The sequence below is a fragment of the Chamaea fasciata genome, unplaced genomic scaffold (genome assembly GCF_029207755.1).
Source record: "Chamaea fasciata isolate MVZ Bird 193981 ecotype frontalis unplaced genomic scaffold, bChaFas1.0.hap1 SCAF_3, whole genome shotgun sequence".
In the NCBI taxonomy this organism is placed as follows: Eukaryota; Metazoa; Chordata; class Aves; order Passeriformes; family Sylviidae; genus Chamaea; species Chamaea fasciata.
Window position 1 is genome coordinate 52,521,238 of NW_027094088.1, and position 20,740 is coordinate 52,541,977.

The 20,740-nt window shown below is 40.5% G+C and overlaps 2 protein-coding genes across 2 annotated transcripts in view; one reads left to right on the top strand and one right to left on the bottom strand.

The window, feature by feature from the left end:
- Positions 1-9,319, bottom strand: ADAT2 (adenosine deaminase tRNA specific 2). The gene is made up of 6 exons (XM_066179004.1): positions 9,213-9,319; positions 8,953-9,057; positions 3,359-3,509; positions 2,709-2,815; positions 979-1,051; positions 1-863 (listed from the first exon to the last, which is right to left on the bottom strand). The coding sequence occupies exons 1-6, from the start codon at positions 9,267-9,269 to the stop codon at positions 823-825; spliced, it is 534 nt and encodes a 177-aa protein (XP_066035101.1). The 5' UTR covers positions 9,270-9,319; the 3' UTR covers positions 1-822.
- PEX3 (peroxisomal biogenesis factor 3) overlaps positions 9,319-20,740 on the top strand; it is a 21,119-nt gene continuing 9,697 nt past the window's right edge. The window contains exons 1-3 of the mRNA XM_066179003.1: positions 9,319-9,458; positions 17,702-17,833; positions 19,172-19,253. Of these exons, the coding sequence (XP_066035100.1) occupies positions 9,386-9,458; positions 17,702-17,833; positions 19,172-19,253 (287 nt within the window). The 5' untranslated portion in view covers positions 9,319-9,385. The remainder of the gene's footprint in view (positions 9,459-17,701; positions 17,834-19,171; positions 19,254-20,740) is intronic.

A 20,740-nucleotide genomic window follows, 5' to 3' on the forward strand; every position in this document is an offset into this window, starting at 1 on the left:
TAAATATCTTAAATATATTTTATTCATGTTATTACCAACTTCACTTTCGAGTTTTCACTTGTATCTGCCCATCTTGGTTATTATAATTTAACTTCTTAGTGGATTATTAAAAATAAAGTATTTCTTACATTGATATTCACAAGAGGAGTAGACAGTCTAGAGTCATGGAGAGTTTCTCCACGACTTTTTAGGAAGGTGCTGTGCAACAAAGTGATATTTGCTTATCATCATTAAGCAACAGCACACACAAACAGACACATGATTGTGGGTAGGTCCCTGTCTACACAGGCATGTGACTTTCAGAAATTACCTCTGAAAATCTGGCTTGTGCTAAGGTAGAAAAAAAATGAGAAAACATTTGCAATGCTCCCAAGACTTCAAGGACTGTAAAATTCTTTTATATGCCTTTTGAATAAATATACACACACAGACTGTAAAGGACTTCCAAGAGTTACTTGCTTGCCTAAGCAAATATTTGCTATTGAAAAGCAAGATGCTTCTCCACACACAGAAGGAAAAAAAAATAATCTAGAATGTGCTGTACAAAAGCACCATTTTAATGGATCTGTCTGTAAACAAGTGGACTTGAAACACCAATTTTCCTCTTTCTAAAAACAGCCATTTATTCTTTTGCTTAGTCATGATAACAAGAAATCATAAATATAGAAACGCAGGAGCAGGTCCTAAGTATCCTATTAGTAAAAACTCTGTAGAGAAAATGAAACATAGTTTGATTGAACTGCACATTTTAAAAAAGCAGCATGCTGGAGAAACTTTCACATATCATTTTTCAGTAAGTTTCTGTGTCCCACCAGTGTAGGGCTACCGACGACGATCCTTTTTCCGCACTTTTGATTTTGGCGCTGCCAAGAAACAGGAAAGGAGAATCATCATCAGAAATGAATTACAGTAATTCTAGTGCCAACATTCTTTTAAATTAGGTTGGGATCAAAATGGATGCATTAATGTAAAACCTACCATTGGGATTTTCTTGTCTGTAGAAAGCTTTTAGCAATTCCACTGCTTCTTCAGCACGATAGCCAGAAGAGCACTGTCCAAATCAGAATGATGTTAGTGAGAACATCTGAGAATAACGTATTCCGTGCTTCACAATAATGCCTTGAGAATAACTTTAAACAACTGTACTGTCAACTTAGGGGTCAAAAAATCTCCTTTTCAGGTTTAATACCTAATACATTTGAAAAATACTATGTTGAGGCTTAGTAGAGTAAGTAACTTTCCTAATAATTTAATATTAGGCAGAACAAACCTTCTTAGTAAATTATGTAAAATTTTTATGCAAACTAGAATTTATTTCTTATTAACGTGTTTCCAACCTCCCATACTCCTCAAACACTTAGAAACATAACAGACATACACCTAAGTACTTGCAGATAAGATTCCTGACAGAAAACACTCATCCACATATCTATCCTTCATTCCTAACAGTCACCTTTCAGATCTTTTTGGTCCTTCCAAAATACTTTTCCAGGCCATGAATACTAGTAACAAAGCATCTAAATGTCACTCACACTAAATAACTCTCCACCCATGTTAGAAAGTAAGTAGCTACTCCTATATATTCCACCGCAGTTGCCTACAGAAACAAAGGATTCATATCAAGAATCTTCTCCTGTCTTCTCAGTGTATAAAAATAATAAATACCACATGCCAATGTTAGCAAATGAACATTCTTACAGTACTGACTACACCAATTAATTCAGGTGTTAGTCTCACTGACACACTGACAGAAAGATGCCTAATATGTTTACACTGGAGTGCCAAACAACATTGTCTTGCTGACTGAAATTCTTTGAGCCCTGAGCCTTTAGTGCTTATTTACTTATTTTTTACATCCATTAAATCATTAATGTGAAATGTGGGAAAGAACTCCAGGAATCAGTAACACTGTATAAGGCAAGACCACGTACAACTGTGAATAATGTAATAAATAAAATGTTATAAATACTCTCTACATGTATGTGTAGGTACATAGGTAGTATCATTCTGTAAAGCACCTAGATTTATCCCCTGTCTCCACTGAATGCTTGTCCAGCCTTTCTCACATGACAAAGATGCCTAAATTACCCCAGACACTGTTCAGTCTTTCAGAATCCCTACTGTCCAGAAAGTGTCTTGACAGCTAAACTGAATTTCCTCTGCTACTGTTGCAGTTCAGATTTATTTTGGGATTTGAACTACATGAAGTCAGTCTAAGCTAATACATTTTACCTCATAAACACACAGACTGAAAACAAAAATACAGTAATTTCCAGTGGCTCAACTAAAACCCAGTGATTTTGTAGGTTGCTGTTATTTGATCTTTATTGATTATGTGTTTGTACATTCTGCAGCTTAAAATAATTTTCCCTCAACTCTTCCTGCAGCATATACTTACCGTTCTAAGTATTACACATATTATAGATACATTTAATTCTTACCTTGTTCCACAAGCATAGTTCTTTCCCTTACCCTTTGATACATCCTTTTAAATAATTTAAGACTGTCATCAGGGTTTTCCTCAGTTTTCTTTTCTTTAAGGATCTAATTTTTTTTTACATTATTTTCTTATTAAGTCAAGTTTACTTGACTTTGATCATCTTTCATCTATGTCCTCCTAAAGTGATGTGTAACATTCACAAAGCTTGGTAATGATGCCAGGCACAGTACTCTAGCTGGAAAGCAAAGGGAAACATTTTACAGCCTACTTCAAATGGGTCTCCTGAGTCCACCATATCATCAGACGAGATGCTCAAAACGGAGCCACAGCCTCCAAATCGCTCATTTCGACAGCCATACACGACCCGTGGAATTTATGGGAGTGAGTCAAGGTATTAAGTGAAAAACAAGCAGGAAGTACAGAAGCCTGATGTAGGAAGTCAACAAATTTCCTAAAATGTGCTTGTACTCTTCAAACTAAATTAGTTTGAGCTACAATTCCTCCCTCATAAAATTGGAACTTACTTTTGAATGATGTGAGATATATTGCTGAAGATGCACATCCAGCCTTTCTCAGAAAAGGGAAAGCATGAATCCCCAAAGCAGGGGCATATAAAGATATGGTTTACTGATTGATACAAAATTCAAAACTGAACACCGAACTACACTTAGCTCATTTTACATGCTAACAGACATCTCTAAAATGTATTTTTAATCTCTAAGAGCATTTGTTTGTCATAACTGCACCACCTCTCTTTGACTCGAGTCTCTTGCTATTCATCCTGGAGGTGGGTGCAGACCCTCACACCACCCCTCATGGCTTTCTCTGACACTGTCAAGCCTTTGTTTGTGGGCTCATTGCCAAAGGAGTAATGGTTTGACACAGAGTTTCCCAGTGTGAGATGGCCTGAAAGGATACTCATCAAGCGCACAGCAGCTGCACACATGATACAGGGCTCTACAGTTACGTACAACACCAGCTGTGGAAACACTTCCCTGTAATCCCTCTTGTGTTGCTTGCACCAGTCAAGGACCTGGTCGATGGCCACCATTTCTGCATGTCGAGTAGCCTAGAAGATAAAAGTAAGTATTTTCTTAAAAGTTTGCATTTATTCACTTTTTTGAATAGAAGCAATGTAATGCTCTTTGCTGGTTCAAGTTGCAAAAGAAATTTCATACCATCCAGACTGCAGAAAAAAATATTCAACCCAAGATAGGAAATATTCAACCCCAACCTCTGGTGTGTAGCACACAAGATCTACAAGTGCCAGGTTTTTCTTCTCCTTTTCCTAGGCAGAGGAGCATGCTCAGAACTTCTCTCTCAGTCATGTCAGCACAGTGAGGCAAGACATGAAAACTCTGCTTGAGGCTTAAGGGACACACAAAGCCCACTGGCAAAATTGATGTAGCCCATAGCCCACTCTACTTCCAAACGCAAGAATACAAGCTGGATTACTCACTCTGGAAATGTTAACAAAGTGCTCCTTGCTGGTACCTTTTCCTCCCTCTGACAATATTATTGTGCTCACAAGGAATGAATACACTGTGAGACATGCTACAATTTCAGAATGTTCTGCAACTGCCTGGTGTGCTCTGTACAGACATTTTCAGTCTGCCTCAGGTTTAATGCTGCCTGGGGATACCTACATGTACAGTAAGTCCCTCAAGTAATAGGCAGGGATTTCAACATATGACTGATTACAAACAGACAAAGGAATATTAAGTTGTCTTTCTTCATCCAAGAAAACTGAGTGATTAGTAATCTCAATAGCTATGGCACCAAAACCTGAACAGAAGTGTTGACTTTAACTGCAGAGAGACCAAAACAATCAGCAATGTCCCAGTACCACTCTGAAATGTCTGCAGCACTGTGTTACGCCAATGAAATGTCACAGAAAAAAAATCACCTAGTACTAGTTTTGAAAGGACTCTTCAGTTAGAGCCTGATGCTTATTTAAATTAAGACCATTAATATTCTCCTTCTTTTTCTATCTATTTTGGAAAAAAAAAAAGATGTTTTTGACACAAGCATTAGAGTAAGACTTACTCTATCCAAATTATACTTGTACTTCTGTTTCGTATGTCCCTATATGACCCTTGATAGCTTCCTCTGAAAACATGAATTTGGGTTAATATTTTAGCACTGTGAAGAACAGTGGTGAAACCACTGAGATGCTCTACAATACATGGCAAAAGACTCATAACTTACTGCTATGTTTAATACTGTTCAAAAACATTTTAAAACTCATAGAAAGGCCATGCAGCTGCTGCAGGTCCTGCCAGCTTCTGCAGTAATGGAAGACAGCTACACAAATGAGATTACACTAATATAGAACATGACTACACACCAGTGTACCCAGATCTTTACAGTTTTGGTCATCTCACGTCTTGAAGACACAGGAACATCAGAACAAAGTCACCTCAGGGTGAGAAAGGATTATCCAAGTTACAGAACAGTCTCCATTTAGAGACTGATTAGACTGGCTCTTAAAAGATACAGTCATTAGTTTTCCAAGTAAAGAGGACTACAGTAGAGGTTTTTAAAATAAGAAAAATGTGGAAAAATCACAGTTATAACTATGATTTATTATTTCTCATAACAAGTGAGCACCCAATGAAATTATCAGGCAGCAGATATAAAACAAACGAAAGGAAGTACTCTTTCACAGATCACCTAATTATATTGTGAAACTCACTGCCACAGGATGCTATGGAAGCCAAAAACATAAATGAGTTCAAAAAAGGTTTAGACAAATCCATGGAGGATACATGCACCAAGAGCTATGAGAAACAATGATCCAGATATAGTCTTGGACTCTGGAGGCCCTTTAAGGTATTCCCTTTCAGAAGTGGACAGGATGTGCAAGGGGAAGGTTTATGCTACTCCTTTCTTGTTTCTTGAGCTCTTTCCTTACACACCTATTAAAGGTCCCTCTTAAAGACAAGATATAAGGGAAAAATTGACCTTCTGGGCCTGTCTTAAGATTTTGTTTTGTATTAAGCTATGACTAGATAGCCTTTTTTTGACTTGATGCGTATAAAATAACACAGAAGAGGGATTATTTTAATTTTGAATCACTGACTCAATTCATAAGCTTAATTTACCAAATATTACACACTATTTTAAAGTCAAGAAAGCAAAAGCAGATTCAGAGTAGCAGGGGAAAATGAGAATTGTTTACAGAGTGGCAAATGGTGTATGAAGAAAAAAAAGCTGACTCAGTGGGGTAAAAGCCTTGGCGGTGCCCAAAACTGTGGCAAATGTTTCACAGACAAATAAAGATATCACCACTGCCCTAAAAAGCTAACTTTTTAAATTTTAGACCATAATTAACAAGTGAAGGTAAAGGGGACCAAAGCTCAAAGTTCTGTGTTATCTTGTTGCTTCACTACACAAACAATACTTCATTTTCAATTATCCCATACTGTGCCTGCCAGACACTTGCACCAATGACCCAACAGGACAGAACAAAGAGGAGAGGTCTGTGTGTATCAACAAAGGACCTAAGGCAGAGAGCTTTTTACTGGGAAGTGAATGGCTGCATCACCTGTGGGAATAAAGATGTCATTTCTAGCTGGGAAAGGTCACATGCTGTAAGGGAGATATTTTCAGGTTGGTCTGAGGCAAGACTGTGAACAAGCAAGTGTGGGAGCTGCCAGAGGGAATACAGCACTTGCACAAGCTTGTGAATGAATCTCCAGGCTGTCTAAACCCCATATCTTACACAGATATTTGCTGCACTGTTGCCCAATGAAGACAAGTAGTGTCATGTCTAACAATTTTGAAATGCTGATGCTATAGCCATGCTCCTAAAAAAACTAAAATAAACCAAACACAGCTGTATACAAACTCCCTTCTCCCAAAAGCAACCTTTCCCAGAAGAATGCAATGATAAGTAATTTTGCAAATAACTTCCATGGAGTAAGCAGCAGTACTTCTGACATTAATGTGTTCTGCTGTGGACATGGCAGGCAAAAAAAAAAAAAAAAAAGGATGCAGGGTGACAGGACACAGCATGAAAACACTGGAGTTTTTGGCAACTAAATCTTTTTGCCAAAATGAGCAGTTTAGGAACATAATGAAAGAGGGCATGAAGAAGACACTACCTGCTCCTAACTTCAGCCCATTACATCAGAGGATGCAGGGACCTGCTGAAGGAGAAGGCAGAATTTATTTGACACAATGCTTGGAGGCAAGCTGATTCCTGACCAAAGGCAGAATTGCAGGGAAGGACTGACGTTCTAACTGGATAAATGATCACTTTTTCAAAGTAGGAACAAAATTTTCATGAAGTTAAAAAAGTCAGTATGTTAGAAAGCTGCATTTTGGAGGCCAGAAAGCTGCCAGTCTCACAGCAATGTTTTGATGCCTCAAGGCAGAGTACTGCATGAGTGAAACCTTCAGAGCAAACAGAGTCACTGTAATAAAACCCAGGAAGGACAGGTGTCATACAAGCCTGACACCTATTTGTCCAGGAGGGTCTCCATGGTAAAACAGGCAAGATTACAAACCTTTGAAAGTAGTGCTATAAAAACCAGTCCATATAAAACGTAAATTAAACATAAAACCAGTAAGATAGCTGGCACTAAATTAAACTAGTAACTGTCTTTGACAAACGTTTTTTCTAGGCAAGAGAAACATCAGTCTCTCTGGACATCTCCAGTGCATCTGGCACAGCACAATCTGTGAAATTATTGTGTGGGGAAAACAGCCTAATGCAAGAAATGTAAGGTGAGCAAGGAAAGAAGTGGCATTTCATTGTCGGGGGAAATCTTTGCCCAGAGGGAACTCATTACCATAGACACTCAAAAGATCCTTTGGCTTAAATGTTCTCAGTTGTATCATTGGCATTAACTGGAAAAACCCCCACAGAAAACTGCTGGTGATGTGATGTCTTCTGTATGATGAAAGACATCATGAAAAGTGACAGGGTGAGAGTGTCATTCAGGAGGTGGATGCCCTTCTACATGGTAGCAAAAAAAAAATCAAAATAATAAATGAAGAATAACAAAACAGCATAAAAGACCAAGGAAGCTCCAGAAAAGATGGGTGGGCTTTTTTTCCAGGGAGAATGCGAAGTATCATTGTTATCAAACAAAGCACAAGTCCATCTGGAATAAAATACAGAGTTCTGGTTAAGCGAATTCAAGAAAAAATGAATCAAAGCTGAAATGGCTATGTAAAAGAATTATTATAATGAACACAGACAGCAAGCTTGTCTTCTGAGAGGAAATTAAACAGTTGGCTTGGGAAAAACAAAAGCTGAAAAGGAATAAGACTATAAATACATCCAAGCTATGTAAAATAATGGATGATGCTGGCACAAGAAAAGGGAGATATAAACTGAACACAAAAAGTTTGAAACTGGAAATCAGACATTTTTTAGCCATCTGAGGAAGGATATTCTGGAGAAGTCAATATAATGCGAGACAAGAAAGTAGTTTGAAAATAGACCTTGACATTTATGATGTCTGCAACTGTCTCAATGGTTCAAGAGGATTGTTTTTTTACCCCAGGATGGTCCCTAAATAATGCCAGAAATCATTAGGAGAAAACTGAAAACAATTTCCTACATTCACATTTCATAATGAGTACTTCTTTCAAGCTTACATATTTTTTTAGACTACATGGAGCAATTATGTATCTGATAAAAAATTTAGAAGCACTAAGTACCCAGCATTTCCTATCACTATAATATTAACATTTATGAAAACTGAGCCACAAAAAAGAACTGAAACTTGAGCTAGGCAGCAATTCAAAAAAAGCTTGGCTTTCAGATATATTATCAGATTACTGTTTCCAAAATCCAGCTGATTTTTTTTTTATCAGGCTACTTGCATTTTAGTATGTACGTTCAGACAGCCCTGACATCAAAAAATGCCTGAAAGCTTCCCTGATATTTTTGATTTTGTTCTCAGTCTTTTCAGTTATGTTCTGTGTATTAACATGCGATTTTTACACAATATTAATATCTCTGGCATGATTTTCCCAAGTGTCTGCTTCCCCACAGTGTTTACAACGGTGTAACATGAGATACCTAACTTTTCTGTCATGTCTTTCTCAAAGCTATGTTAGAATCCTCTTAATACATTACAGATTGTCCTGCAGAATAAATTACTATAATGATTCATCTTAACTGTTACATTTTTGAGCTTAAAATACTCATTTTAACTTTTAACTATGTTTGCAGATTTGAGACATCTAATATAAACTACAGCCAGATCCTGCAGTCAGATTAAGTTATACAAAACTTCCAGTTGTACAAAATCCCTGTTGGCATTAATGGATCTCTCAGCGCCAGATCTTATAGCTAATTTGATGGTAAAGTTGCAACAGGTCTAAAATCGACAGGAAATGGCTTTTTGTTCTGGCCTGTGGACAGAACTTCATCAGGAAAGGCTGCACAGTCATTTCTCACTCTTAACCCCCGGGTGACTGTAGGAGAGCACGTTTGAGACCCAGCAACGGGACAAGCGCAGGGCAGGGGTGTCCCCGGGCCCACCTCAACTCACGTTCTTCGTCTCGTTGACCTCGTTCCTGCCCCTGCCTATGACCTCGCCCTCGTAGACTAGCAGGCAGCCCACGGGAACCTCTCCTTTCTCCAGCGCCTCTTTAGCCTGCGGGACAGACAGACAGACAGGCAGACAGACAGACTCGCGAGAGGCCCAGGACAGCGTTACAGCAGCGGGCCCCCCATCTGCCGCTGCCGTGAGGGGCCCTGGGGCTCCCCGAGGTTTCCCCCGCGGGACAGCGGAGCCCAGGCCGCACTGACCACGTCGAGCGCCTGGTCCATCCAGGCCAACACAGCCGCGTCCCCCGCTTCCGCCATGCCGGGCCCGGCCGCTGTTTCCGGGGCACCGCGGGCGGTGTCGCCGCCGCCTCCGCCCCTTCCGCCGTCGCGGGGACGCGAGGGGCGGCCGGGCCGGGCCGCGCCAGGCTCGCAGGATGCTCCGGTCGCTCTGGAGTTTCCTTAAGCGGCACAAGAAGAAATGCCTCGCCCTTGGCACCTTCCTTGGCGGTGAGTGCCCGGTCGAGGGGCGAGGGCGATGATACGGGGGGAAGGCGGCGCCGGCCGTGGGGCCTCCCGCGGAGCGCTCCCGGCTCCCTCCTCCGCCGGGGAGGCCCCCGAGGAGCTGGAGCCGGGCCCGAGGAGCCCCCGCGGCCGGGCGGGTCCTGCGCTGGCTGGAGAGGCTCCGTGCCCCCGGGCCGCGGGCCCTGTGCCCGCCCGGGGACACCGGAGGGTCCCGCCGTCCGCCGCCGGGAGAGCGCGGGTGCCAGCAGGAGTTTCCCCCGAGGCAGGGGGGAATCTGCGCGCCGTCCCTTAAACCCCAAAGGACAGGAATTTGGGTTGCCGGGTGCTCTTACGGCAGTTGGTCGCGTTACTTTGAAACAACGTTGAAGCGCGCAAAGTGTGGGTGACACGTGTGTTGTTTTGGGGATGGAGGCTGAAAACCTCCACTTTCATATGTGACTTGTGCGTTGAGGTGAATTGTCAAATACACAGAATCGATTATGTTGGAAAAAAGATCATGGAGTCCAGCCTATGACTGAACACCACCTTGTCAACTAGACCATGGCACTAAGTGCCACATCCAGGATTTCCTCAAACACCTCCAGGCGTGGCGACTCCACCACCTCCCTGGGCAGCCCATTCCAATGTCTAATCACCCGTTTTGTGGAGAAACTCCTCCTAATGTCATACCTGAAACCTCTCCTGGTGCACGTTAAGACTATGTACACTTTTTCTGTCACTTGTTACCTGGGAGAAGAGACCGACCCCACTTGGCTACAATCTCCTTTCAGGTATTTGTAAAGTGATAAGGCTCCCCCTGAGCCTCCTTTTCCCTAGGCTAAACACCCCCAGTTCCCTCAGCCAGCCACTCTTTATAGGACGTGTGCTCCAGACACTTCAGCAGCTTTGTTGCCCTTCTCTGGACAGATATAGATTAGTTGCAGACATAAAACTTTCACAGAGAGGATTTGCATTAATTATTCAAGCACTTTCTCCCTTAAGGCTCTTGTTGAACCTGTCGGGTTGTTATGGTCTAGTAAGCTCCACCTTCCCTTGAAGTTTTTGTTGGGTTTTTAGTTGGAAATGGATATAAAAGAGCCCATTGGTTCTGTCTCTCTGTTAATGATGAAATGCATAGCTGTGCAGCTGGAGATTAGATACTCCACAAAACAACCATGTCTTTGTGCACTCAGTCATCAAATGTACTTATATCCAATGTAAATGACACAGAACTGGAACTGGCCTGAGCATGTACTGAGGGCTGCAGGGCGTTTGTGGTATATTTTGTCTTATATTCAGGCAAAGTCCCGTGTGAAGGTGAATTGTATTTACTTCAGGCTTGCCTTGGTTCTCGTGTCGTCTGCATTCTTTCATCATTAATTCCTTCCGCGGTTTTCCAAAGGGTGCCAATTAATCCATGATAATAGGCTGGCTGATGGCTACTGCAGTACTGGTCAGACTGCTCCTCCAGTTCTCCCCCTCACCTGCAGGTTTTGTGGCTCTGCGAGTGCAGCACTGCCATGTTTACCACCACACTTTCAGCCCACCATGTTATTATTTGAGCAGAGGCACGGATCCACATCTTTTCCGGGTTGAGTGAAGGTGGCCCGTCCACCTAAGTCACAGAGGGTAATCTTGCACCACGTAAGATGGAGCTAAGACTCAGTCGTGAACATGCCACGCGTCATACCCCCGTGGGTATAGGGACTGGTGGCCCATGGCACATGACCCTGGCCCACAGTCACACGGGATTTGACACAAGCTTTTGCATCAGAAAGGTACTAGCGAGTGGGTGATGAAACCACTCGATTGGGCGGGAGTGCCACATGCTCCCCACACCCTGGGGCAGAGGTCGGCTCGGTCACCCTACACAGGGCACCCGGCGGGACCGCGGGGAGGCACTGAGCTCTGCAGCTGAGCCCAGGCAGCAACACATCATCCAGTCTTAGGAGAGTCATAGTTACTTTCACACACCAGACTGTCACCAGGAAGATGTTCTCTCTCCCCTTCAACTGTCTGTGTGAGAGTGGTGGGTGGACAAATAGGAACAGTAAAAAATCACTTCTCCCAGCTTCAATGCGTAAACATGGATCAATTCCCGAGCTGGGAAGCGGATATCTGGGAATCTGTGGCTCTCATAGCGTGAAATATTAAAATCCTCATCTATAAACAGCCTTCTGCCAGCCTGCAGACCAACCTAACATAACTGAGTTTGCAGTTTTTTCCTTGTGATTGGTGTTGTTTATATACAGCTCAGTGTCACTTTCACTAAAATGCAACTGACTGGATGAAGTGCGCTTAAAATAATAATTATAAATTAAAATAATGTCATTTAAAGAATTACAAAAAAACCCCAAAAAACCTAAAAACCAAGGCAACCCAAGATGCTCTTTTTCTAATAACCATTTCAACTTCTGACTGAAAATATTAAACTATGCTATCATTTTCTGCAGCATGGATCAATCATTCATTTCTTCAGGCCATGTAGTAATCGAGGACTGTAGAGAATTGCTTTTTATGTATTTGAGACTGAAGTAAACCTGGGCTTCCACAAGCAGGTGAACATCATTAGCTGCCACCAGCAGCAACTTTGCACCGTGGTGTTTTAAGGGGGGCAGGGAGATGGAATGAGTTACTGCAGAGTGCTGCTTTATAGCTGTTCAGCAGCTGAATCTTGAGTGCTTTGGCCATCTGTATAGTTATGGATCAGACCTTAAAAAAACTCCATGAGCTATGGTAATGCCACCACCAGTGAATCAGAGCTCTGAGATCCATGGTGGACTCTCCAGAAAATACTGCCAAATCTTGAAAGATGGAATGCAACTTTACACAGTGCTTTTAAATGAAGACAGAATATTTGGAAGTGGCTGAATGATTTAAGGAAAGCATCCAAATCTGCTGATCTACATTTCTGTGGTGTTTTTTTTTAAGAGCTGCAGGTGCATTTTCTGGGAAGGAGGGTATAACAGGGAAAATGGGACATCACAAGATTTAATGATTTTAAGTCCTTAACTGGCACATGGTCAGAGATTAATGTGAATATGTAATGATTCATTAGACAGTACAGAAGAGTTTCTACATTATTACTGGTACAGTATTGTATCAGTGTTGTGTTACTGAATTACTGCACCAAAATCAGGGTTGATTGGTAACTTTTCCTCTCTTTACTGAAGTGGATTTCATGTGTGTTATCAGTGGCTGTCATTCTTGGTGCAATTTCTCTCAATCCCAACACTACAACAGATTTTACTGCTTATGAAGATGCAAATATCACAAAATAAGAGCTCAAATTGAGGGAAAAAGCAACTGAAAAATATGTGTAACTTCCCCTTAACCACAGAGCGGGGTTGAGAAGGCCTCACCTTAGCAAAGACCCTGTACAAACCCTTTCTTTGGAAGTTGTTTCTTTAGCAATATAAAATACTCTGCATAACTAAAAGACTTAAATCTCTTCTAGCAAGCAAAATCTAGTGGTCTAGGATCAAACCCACTAGGAATATGGAAAGTAAAGAGGAGAGCATGATGGAGCTGCAGGGACACATCAGGCTCACATGTTTATTGGATAGTTTGATTAAAGTAGTTTTTATCTCGGTGCTCAGCATTCAAGGTAGATTTCAGTAGATATTACAGAATGATTCACCATTGAAATTCTGTTGCTGCAGTGGAGGAACAAGCCCAGGGTGTGTCTGCAAGGTATGGTTCTGATTTCAGTGGAGCATTAATTATGGCTGAATTTCATCTGTTGCAACCTTTGGCTTGCAGAAAAAGCATTTCAGTTCAGAAATCTCTCTGCTTAGCAGAGAAAGTTGGCCTGGCTTGTGAGTAAGCACAGAAGCATTAAATATGTTCTGGTGGGACTCAGTGTTACCAAGAGAGTAAGGCTTTAGTGCCTGCGTGTTTTAAAGACGGTTTTCAACCATAACAGGACAATTTTATGTCCCTTGATGCATGGCTTGCTTGAACATAAGCACAAACCACAACTTGTGGAGCTGTTTGTGTCCTGGAAGGATGCGGGCTTCTGTGTGTCAGTACAATTTCTACATAATAAAATTCTTAAAAATGAATTTTTCCCCTTTTTTTTTTCTGAGGTAAGTATGGCAATGAGGGCAAAGGTTACTGAGGGTTGTAAAAGAAGTTTCCTGAAAACTTGATGCCTCCTAATTACCGATCCCATTCTTCTGCTCAGCCCTCCATTCCACCTGTAGAGAAAGAAAAAGGGCTGAGGGAGAGGAAAGCCATAATTTATGTGATGTGAGAAATGCCCTACCTCTGAACATGTAAGTGAACATGTAAGAGTCTGCAGACTTAGTAAACTTCCTGATTACTTACATTTAGGTAGGAAGAGACTGTACAGTGCTACAGCAAAAGAAGGATATGGAGACAAATTAGAGCATATTTATCTCAAATCAAAGGGTTGCTTCCACAGGATATAGGTGCTGTAGACCCCAGGGTGCTTCCCTGCTGGCAACTAAAGCACCACAGAGCCGCTCACACACATACACACACACATACTCCTTCTCTCGTGGGATGAGGGAGAGAATCAGGCCTGGCCAGTGCCTGGCAGCCCTTGAACAGTGCTCCCTCCTCCCCCTGTATTCCCCCTTAATTTTACTGCTGTGATGACATCCTGTGATGTGGCATGTCCCTTTGATCTTCTGGGATCAGCTGTCCTGGCTGTGTGTCCTCCCAGCTCCTTGTGAGCCCCAGCCTCCTTGCTGGTGGGGTGGTGTGATAGGCAGAAAAGGCCTTGACTTTGTGTAAGCCCTGCTCAGCAATTACAAAAACACTTCTCTGTTACAACACTGTAATTCCCAGCTACTGTGAAGAAAATAAACTCTATCCCAGCCAAATCCAGCACAGACAGCCAGTACATATGTAAATATGTTTCACTTTCTAGACCAGTTGTAAAACAGTATGAGTTGTAGTTTGAGATCCTTACTGAGGTTCCTGTTCTTGAAGGATCTGACAACAGGTGATGTTGTTTTTATCACTCACCTGTTTCTCAACCCTCCAAATCAGATGTGTTGGGACTAAAGTATTTTGGATAGTTCACATTTTGATGAAGATAGAAAAAAAGGAATTATCTCCTTAGTTCTTGATTGTGTGAAACATATGGGAAGATTCAGCATGAAGTTCCATCTGTATAACAGTTTAGCTAATTAGGTGTGAGTAAATCTTGCTGCTGCAGCTTTTTGCAGACCTCCTATCCCACACTGAGCGGTAAAACTAAGTTATATTACTTATTATAAAAAGCTGATATTGGCTTTGCATGTTTATAACAGGAGACTTTCAAAATGTCAGCTTAGTTTTTTACAGGTTTGTTAGCTGACTTGACATCATGGCAGTTTTTGCATGTGGCTTTCTCTGGCCCGGCTTCCAACTCCACGTGATGATTTTGTGTGATGCATTCATTCTGGACTTCTAAGAAGTCTTATTGTCAAGTCCTCTGAATTAATGCAACATATCAATATAGATACACATGGTTGTGCTGAAGAAAAATGCAGACACCCCTGCAAGCCAAACCCCCCGCTGGCAGCTCCTTGGAATGTCTCATAAGCCAGACTTGCAGAGACTCCACTGCTGTTCTCAGGAAGGAGTGCAGTAGGCAGAAGTTCACTGTCACAGCTGAGACTTGAGTTTCACAAGTGAACTGCTGTGTCCTCCAGGCGACTTAGAGGCGCTTGCAAGCCCTGCAGTTGGTAACAGAGAGAGTCTGCTGCTGGCAACCAAACCTCAAGTTTACTGTTGTTTGCTGGATTTGCTTAAGGTGGGCAGGTGGGTGGTTCATCTTTTACTTTGGTTAGCTTCTAATGCATCGCATTCTAAAGAGGATAATCACGGATTAAGCAACATCTGTTAACAGTGGGTCAAAGTTACATCTTAGTTCAGGGAAGGGAGGGGGAAACTTAGTAGCTGGTGTTGCATTGTTTTAAACGAGTGTTTTTATCTGGAAACTCTTTGTTAAACCTGGATGACTGCTGCTGCAACTTTGTACCCTCAGAGGCCACAGCAGCTCTTAGTACAGGGTGGGCACACGGCTTTAACAAGCTGGTGTTAAGCAATTAGCTGTCTGAGTCTCAAAGCTGCTGCTCCTGTACATCACCCCAGGGCATGCACATGATTCTTCTTGAGCTGTTTGCATGTCTGCTAGGACCTGTCTACATTCAAGAAGGGTCTTTTTTTATACTTACGACTTTTCTGCTACAAAACCTGGAGTTAACAGGATTTATTTTGGGGTGCAGGGAAAGTAAACAAAAGTAGTAATTCGGACAAATGACTATATGTTAATGTAATATGAAAAAATGTAGTGGGTTAAAATGATTGGAAGAATCTTGTGTTCAGGAATTGCTCGCTAGTGCCAAATAATTGTTTCTGTTTCAGTATGTTAGCTGAAGAAAAATCAGTAACCTGACAGTTGTATTCTAAATAGATATTATTGGCAGGAATTGGTAACATTGTAGATTAACATTATCTTGATTGTGAAGTCTCATTTTTGTTAACAGTTTAATGGTGGAATCACATTTTTTGTGTATGGACCCGTAATACTAAAGTTTGCATCTAATGAAGTGAATATTCCACGTGGCAAATGGTAGTCTGCCTAAAGGCTGAAGTGAAATAGAAATAAAATAGAAATAAAATTTCTATTTTATGATGCTTTTGGGAAATGGAAGTGACTCTGGTTGTTCCAGACTGGTCTGGCTTGTAGTTGCCTATGAGCAAACATAACGCTGGTATGAATAGCCAGATTTTTTTTTGCAACTATAGACATTGGAGCACAAAGTTGACAAGGCTTTTCAAACACTTTTTTGGGGAATATTTTGAAGGTTTTAATAACCTAAAAATGTAGCTGAAGTCAAAATCTTGGGAAGTTTGTGTTTGTTCATGGGCTTTGTGTGTTTTTTTGGTTTTGGTTGGGTTTTTTTTGTTTGTTTGGGTGGGTTTTGTTGTTTTTGTGGATTTGGTTTATAAAATTAGTTTTGAAACTTTCAGCTTTCAGCAAATGTTGAATGCCTCATTTGCTCCAGTATTGACTTCTAAATATGAAAACTGAACTTTGAAGAAAACTTTGTGTTTACAACTTTAGAAAGTACTTTGAGGAAAAAAAATTAAAATACTTGATTTGTTATTCAGATTTCTTCTGTGTACTGTTATTGACCTGACAGATTTGGAGCTGGCTCTCTGTAGAGAAGCTTCAGTAATTATAATATTAGTCCACACAGACAGAAGATGATTAACTTGTACAATAGTCTTTTCTTGCATGGGTTTATTCCTCCCTAATCCCTGTTCCCCCTCCAAATATCTCATGAGAGAACACAGGAAGCCTGGTTGCACACCTGAGAAGGAAACTGCTGCTGCCACTGCATACAGAAGGCAGCAGATGAACCTGACACACTGGAGGTGCTATAAGAAGGCCTGGGTGGAGGGGGAGAAATTCATGGGAAGAGGGCTGTGGGCAGCCTGGATAAATTTCTGAACCTCTGGTGATGTGGGACAAGCAGCTGGGGGAAACTTCAGAGGGATATATGTTGGAAGAGGTGAAAATGCAAAGCAAAGATTTTTGGTGTGTCTTTATGGAGATGAAGATTCATAGTGAGAGTGATGGGGGATGGTCAGACCCTCAAGAGAGGAGTGTGGCTGTAAAGTAGGAACCAGGTGTGGTAAAAAAAGAAGAGCCCCATTGAAACTAAGTCAAGCCCCATTGAAACTAAGGTTCTTCCTACAGAAGTTGCAGGACCAAATGAAGGAAGTGTTGATCTATAACATTTTTTCTCATATGTGATCTTTAGTACTTGACTTCTGCTAATTTTAGAAATATATCTTTTAAAAAATTTAAATTTTCATCCATCTCTGGACCTATGCATTTCTCTATTTGTGTTCTCTGTTATTTATTTTTCTTATCCTGCATTGCTTCTCTTTTTTGTTTCAGTCTCTTCAGTACTAGTTGTTCACATTGCAGTATTACCAAAATTGTCTTCTGTGAATACCTCTTCTCAGGAAAGTTTCTTCTACTGTTTCAAGTCATAAACCTTGACATTTTAATTAATTTTGAAAACATTCTTTCCGAGTATTCCTTTGCCAGTAATTTTTAAAATACTCAAGACCCTCATATCAAAAAAAAAAAAAAAACAACAAAACCAACAACAACAAACACAACACTATGCCCCTTTATGCTTTAAAACCAAATATAGGGGTTAAGAGACCTTTCTCACTTTTTAAAAGCCCCTTCTAATATGGATATTTCTCTGTAGGAGTCTATTTACTGGGAAAATATGGGCAGAAGAAAATCAGAGAAATCCAGGAACGAGAGGCTGCTGAGTACATTGCCCAAGCACGAAGGCAGTACCATTTTGAGAGTAATCAGAGGACATGCAATATGACAGGTAAGATATGGAAATAGCTACTGTTTTAGATAAAGGGTAGGTATTTGGAGGTTTATGCTACATATTTTCAGGATTGGAAGAGGAATAAGAAATGTAGGTAAATTCAAAATCTTAATTAAATACTGGTGCATAAATAGAGTTGTTTTGCAAATAAAGAGGGTGTGAACAGTGGAGGATTAAAGGGATGTAGGGGACATCTGAACCCTTACCATCAATAAACATACAAGTATACATGCAGGTTACAATTTTTTGTCACTTCAGGACCCTTTTGCCTTAAACTGCATGTGGTATTGAGGTGTGAAACAGCATTTAGATCCAAACAATACTGAATTTACAGGAGGATTATTTTATTCATTATAGCACATTGTTAGTAAGGTGCATGGAGAGCTTGGTGGGTAATTTTTGATAAGAAGCACATCAGTCCATCAGTTTCCTACACAGTTAGAAGGTACCTGACTAGCTGGAGAGCAAAAAGTGAAAGTACTTTTTCTTACAGCACCAGTCTTAGGATTTTTGGAAAGGAGATGACAGAGAAGAATTTTAACAAATTCCTTGCCATTGTAAATACAGGCCATTCTAAACTATTTTTATTAAACAAATTGGGCAGTATTTTCTTTTTCTGTTAAAATTTGTAATGGCTTATTGTGTGGCTGTAAGTCCATCCTGTTTACCCTGACCAATTGGTATTTAATTTTCATCTTTTCCATTTTATACTGCTGGGAGTGGTCTTGCTGCAAGGACTAGGTTTTTCTTTGTCCTTCCTTGTACAAAGTATCTTATGTTTGGCAGCATGCATTGCTGACAAGATTTTTCATACTTTGTTCCTAGTATTTATCAAGTTTTCTATTTCTTGTTCCTGTCATATAGCAGCACATCAGACATTGTTCTGAGAGTGAAGGATTTTTTCCCGACTAGCTTTCTCTCATTTATAACATACCTTTCTCCAGTTCTCTTGCTGGAAAAAACAAACCCCAGATCTTTTTCTTCTCACTGAGAGAAAGGCAACAGTGTAGGTTTTTGCCAGGTTTTCTTCTGGGGAGTTGGAGGCATGTGATGTGAATACACATCTGCAGCTGGAGTCAGTAAAACCACACGGTCACATAAGGGCAGCATTGTGCCCCAGCTCCTGAGAGGCACACAGGTTACTGCCCTTCTGAGTGCCCCCTGGGCTTCCTATTTAGCTTATATTCCCAACTTTGCCTGTTGAGCAATGGGGTGTACATCCTATAGCAGCTATTGGATGTGAGCTGAGGATGGGTTTGTAATGGGGTTTGGTGTTTTTTTGTTGATGTTGACAGGATTTGTTTTTTGTTTTTTTTTTTTTTCTTTTAATAACAGTATTGTCAATGCTTCCAACATTGAGGGATGCCTTAATGCATCAGTTAAACTCTGAGAGTCTCACATCTCTTCTTAAAAATAGGTAAGACTGTCTTAAATGTGTTGAACTCCACTTGTTTTGATGACAGGTTTTTTTCAAATTATACAATGTAGCGAGAATGCAGAATTTTGGTTTAGAGTCCCATTGAATCATTAGTCTTAAGGTATTTTGAAATCATTATGTAAATATTTTGTCATGTTAGATGTATTTTGGTAGGCATGGCTGGCATTTTCCAAAAATTACAGGAAATAATACTTCCTTTAAAGTGCTGCAGTGAGAGCCATGTTTTTTGTTGAAATGGTTTATAAGATGGGTAGATAAAAGTACTTGGAGAATCTAGTCCTCTCTTAAACAGAACAGAATATTTTGACTGAGTTATTGATGTTGTGTTTGTAAGAGTGTTTATGTAATCTTACCAAGTTCAGACATGAGTAGTAGTGGAAAGTATCCAAGATGAGATTGCAAATGCATGTAAGTGATGAAAAATAATTTTTAAAATTTTATTTTTGAAGTAGAATGAATAGGGACATGTCATACATTAACAGAAATGCTTCCCTGTCAGAAAACACCTTGGAATTCCTTAAAACTGCAGGAACAAATAGCCTGGTTTTGAATGCATAAAGTGCATAATAGCATACCTCAAACGTAAATTGCTTGGCATATGGCACAGAGTAAAAATGCTATGTAGGCAATTAACATGGGATTTCTGACTCACTCTAGACTGTCTTTCTAGTTTACCTCCCACTGGTTTATTTATACAGCTATAAGTTCAGCTATCCAGCATTTAATAGGTTACCTATTCAGTCCACTGCTTTTTTCAGTCCAAAAACTTCCACAACAGAGCAGCCTGATTTAAAGGGGGAATTGCAGCCTGAATGATGTTTTTATAATAAACTCTCTGAGTATTTGCAACTGTTGTTGAATATTATTTACCCCAAACAATAAGAAATTGAGAAAGGTTAATTTTAATGGAATAAATTCATTTATCATAATAGAAGTCTTATACAATGAAAAAATTAAACTGAATGAATAAAGGAGCTTGTGAATCACCAGGTATGTCATCTGAGCTGTGCAGAAGATAGTCTGCAAGAGTATGTGATCCTTTGTTCAGTGGTGAAGACGTATAATACCTTAGTCTGTTCTCTGTAGCAAGCATTCTTTTATCAAGGTACACCTGCTGTCCCTAAATTGTTTGACCAGTTGATACACTGTAGGGGTACCTTGATGCACCTCTGAGTTCCAACAATCCTAGTGAAAATGGAGATGAGGCTTTTTTGTTGTTATTGGTATACACTTATGAAAACAAATTTTTTTTAGTGCTTGCTACATGCAACATTCTGTAAGCATAGATAGCCATTTAGGGTTTATCTTACGGTGGAATTTGTGTCTTAATTCTTCTTATTTTTCTTACACTGAGGAAGTTTTAACTGGATGCTTGAAAGTTTTGAACTGAAATGTAGGGAAGGGGTTGTGAAGGCACAGATAATGGAATCAGCCATCAAAGCTCGCTCCACTTTGAAGTGGTTCTT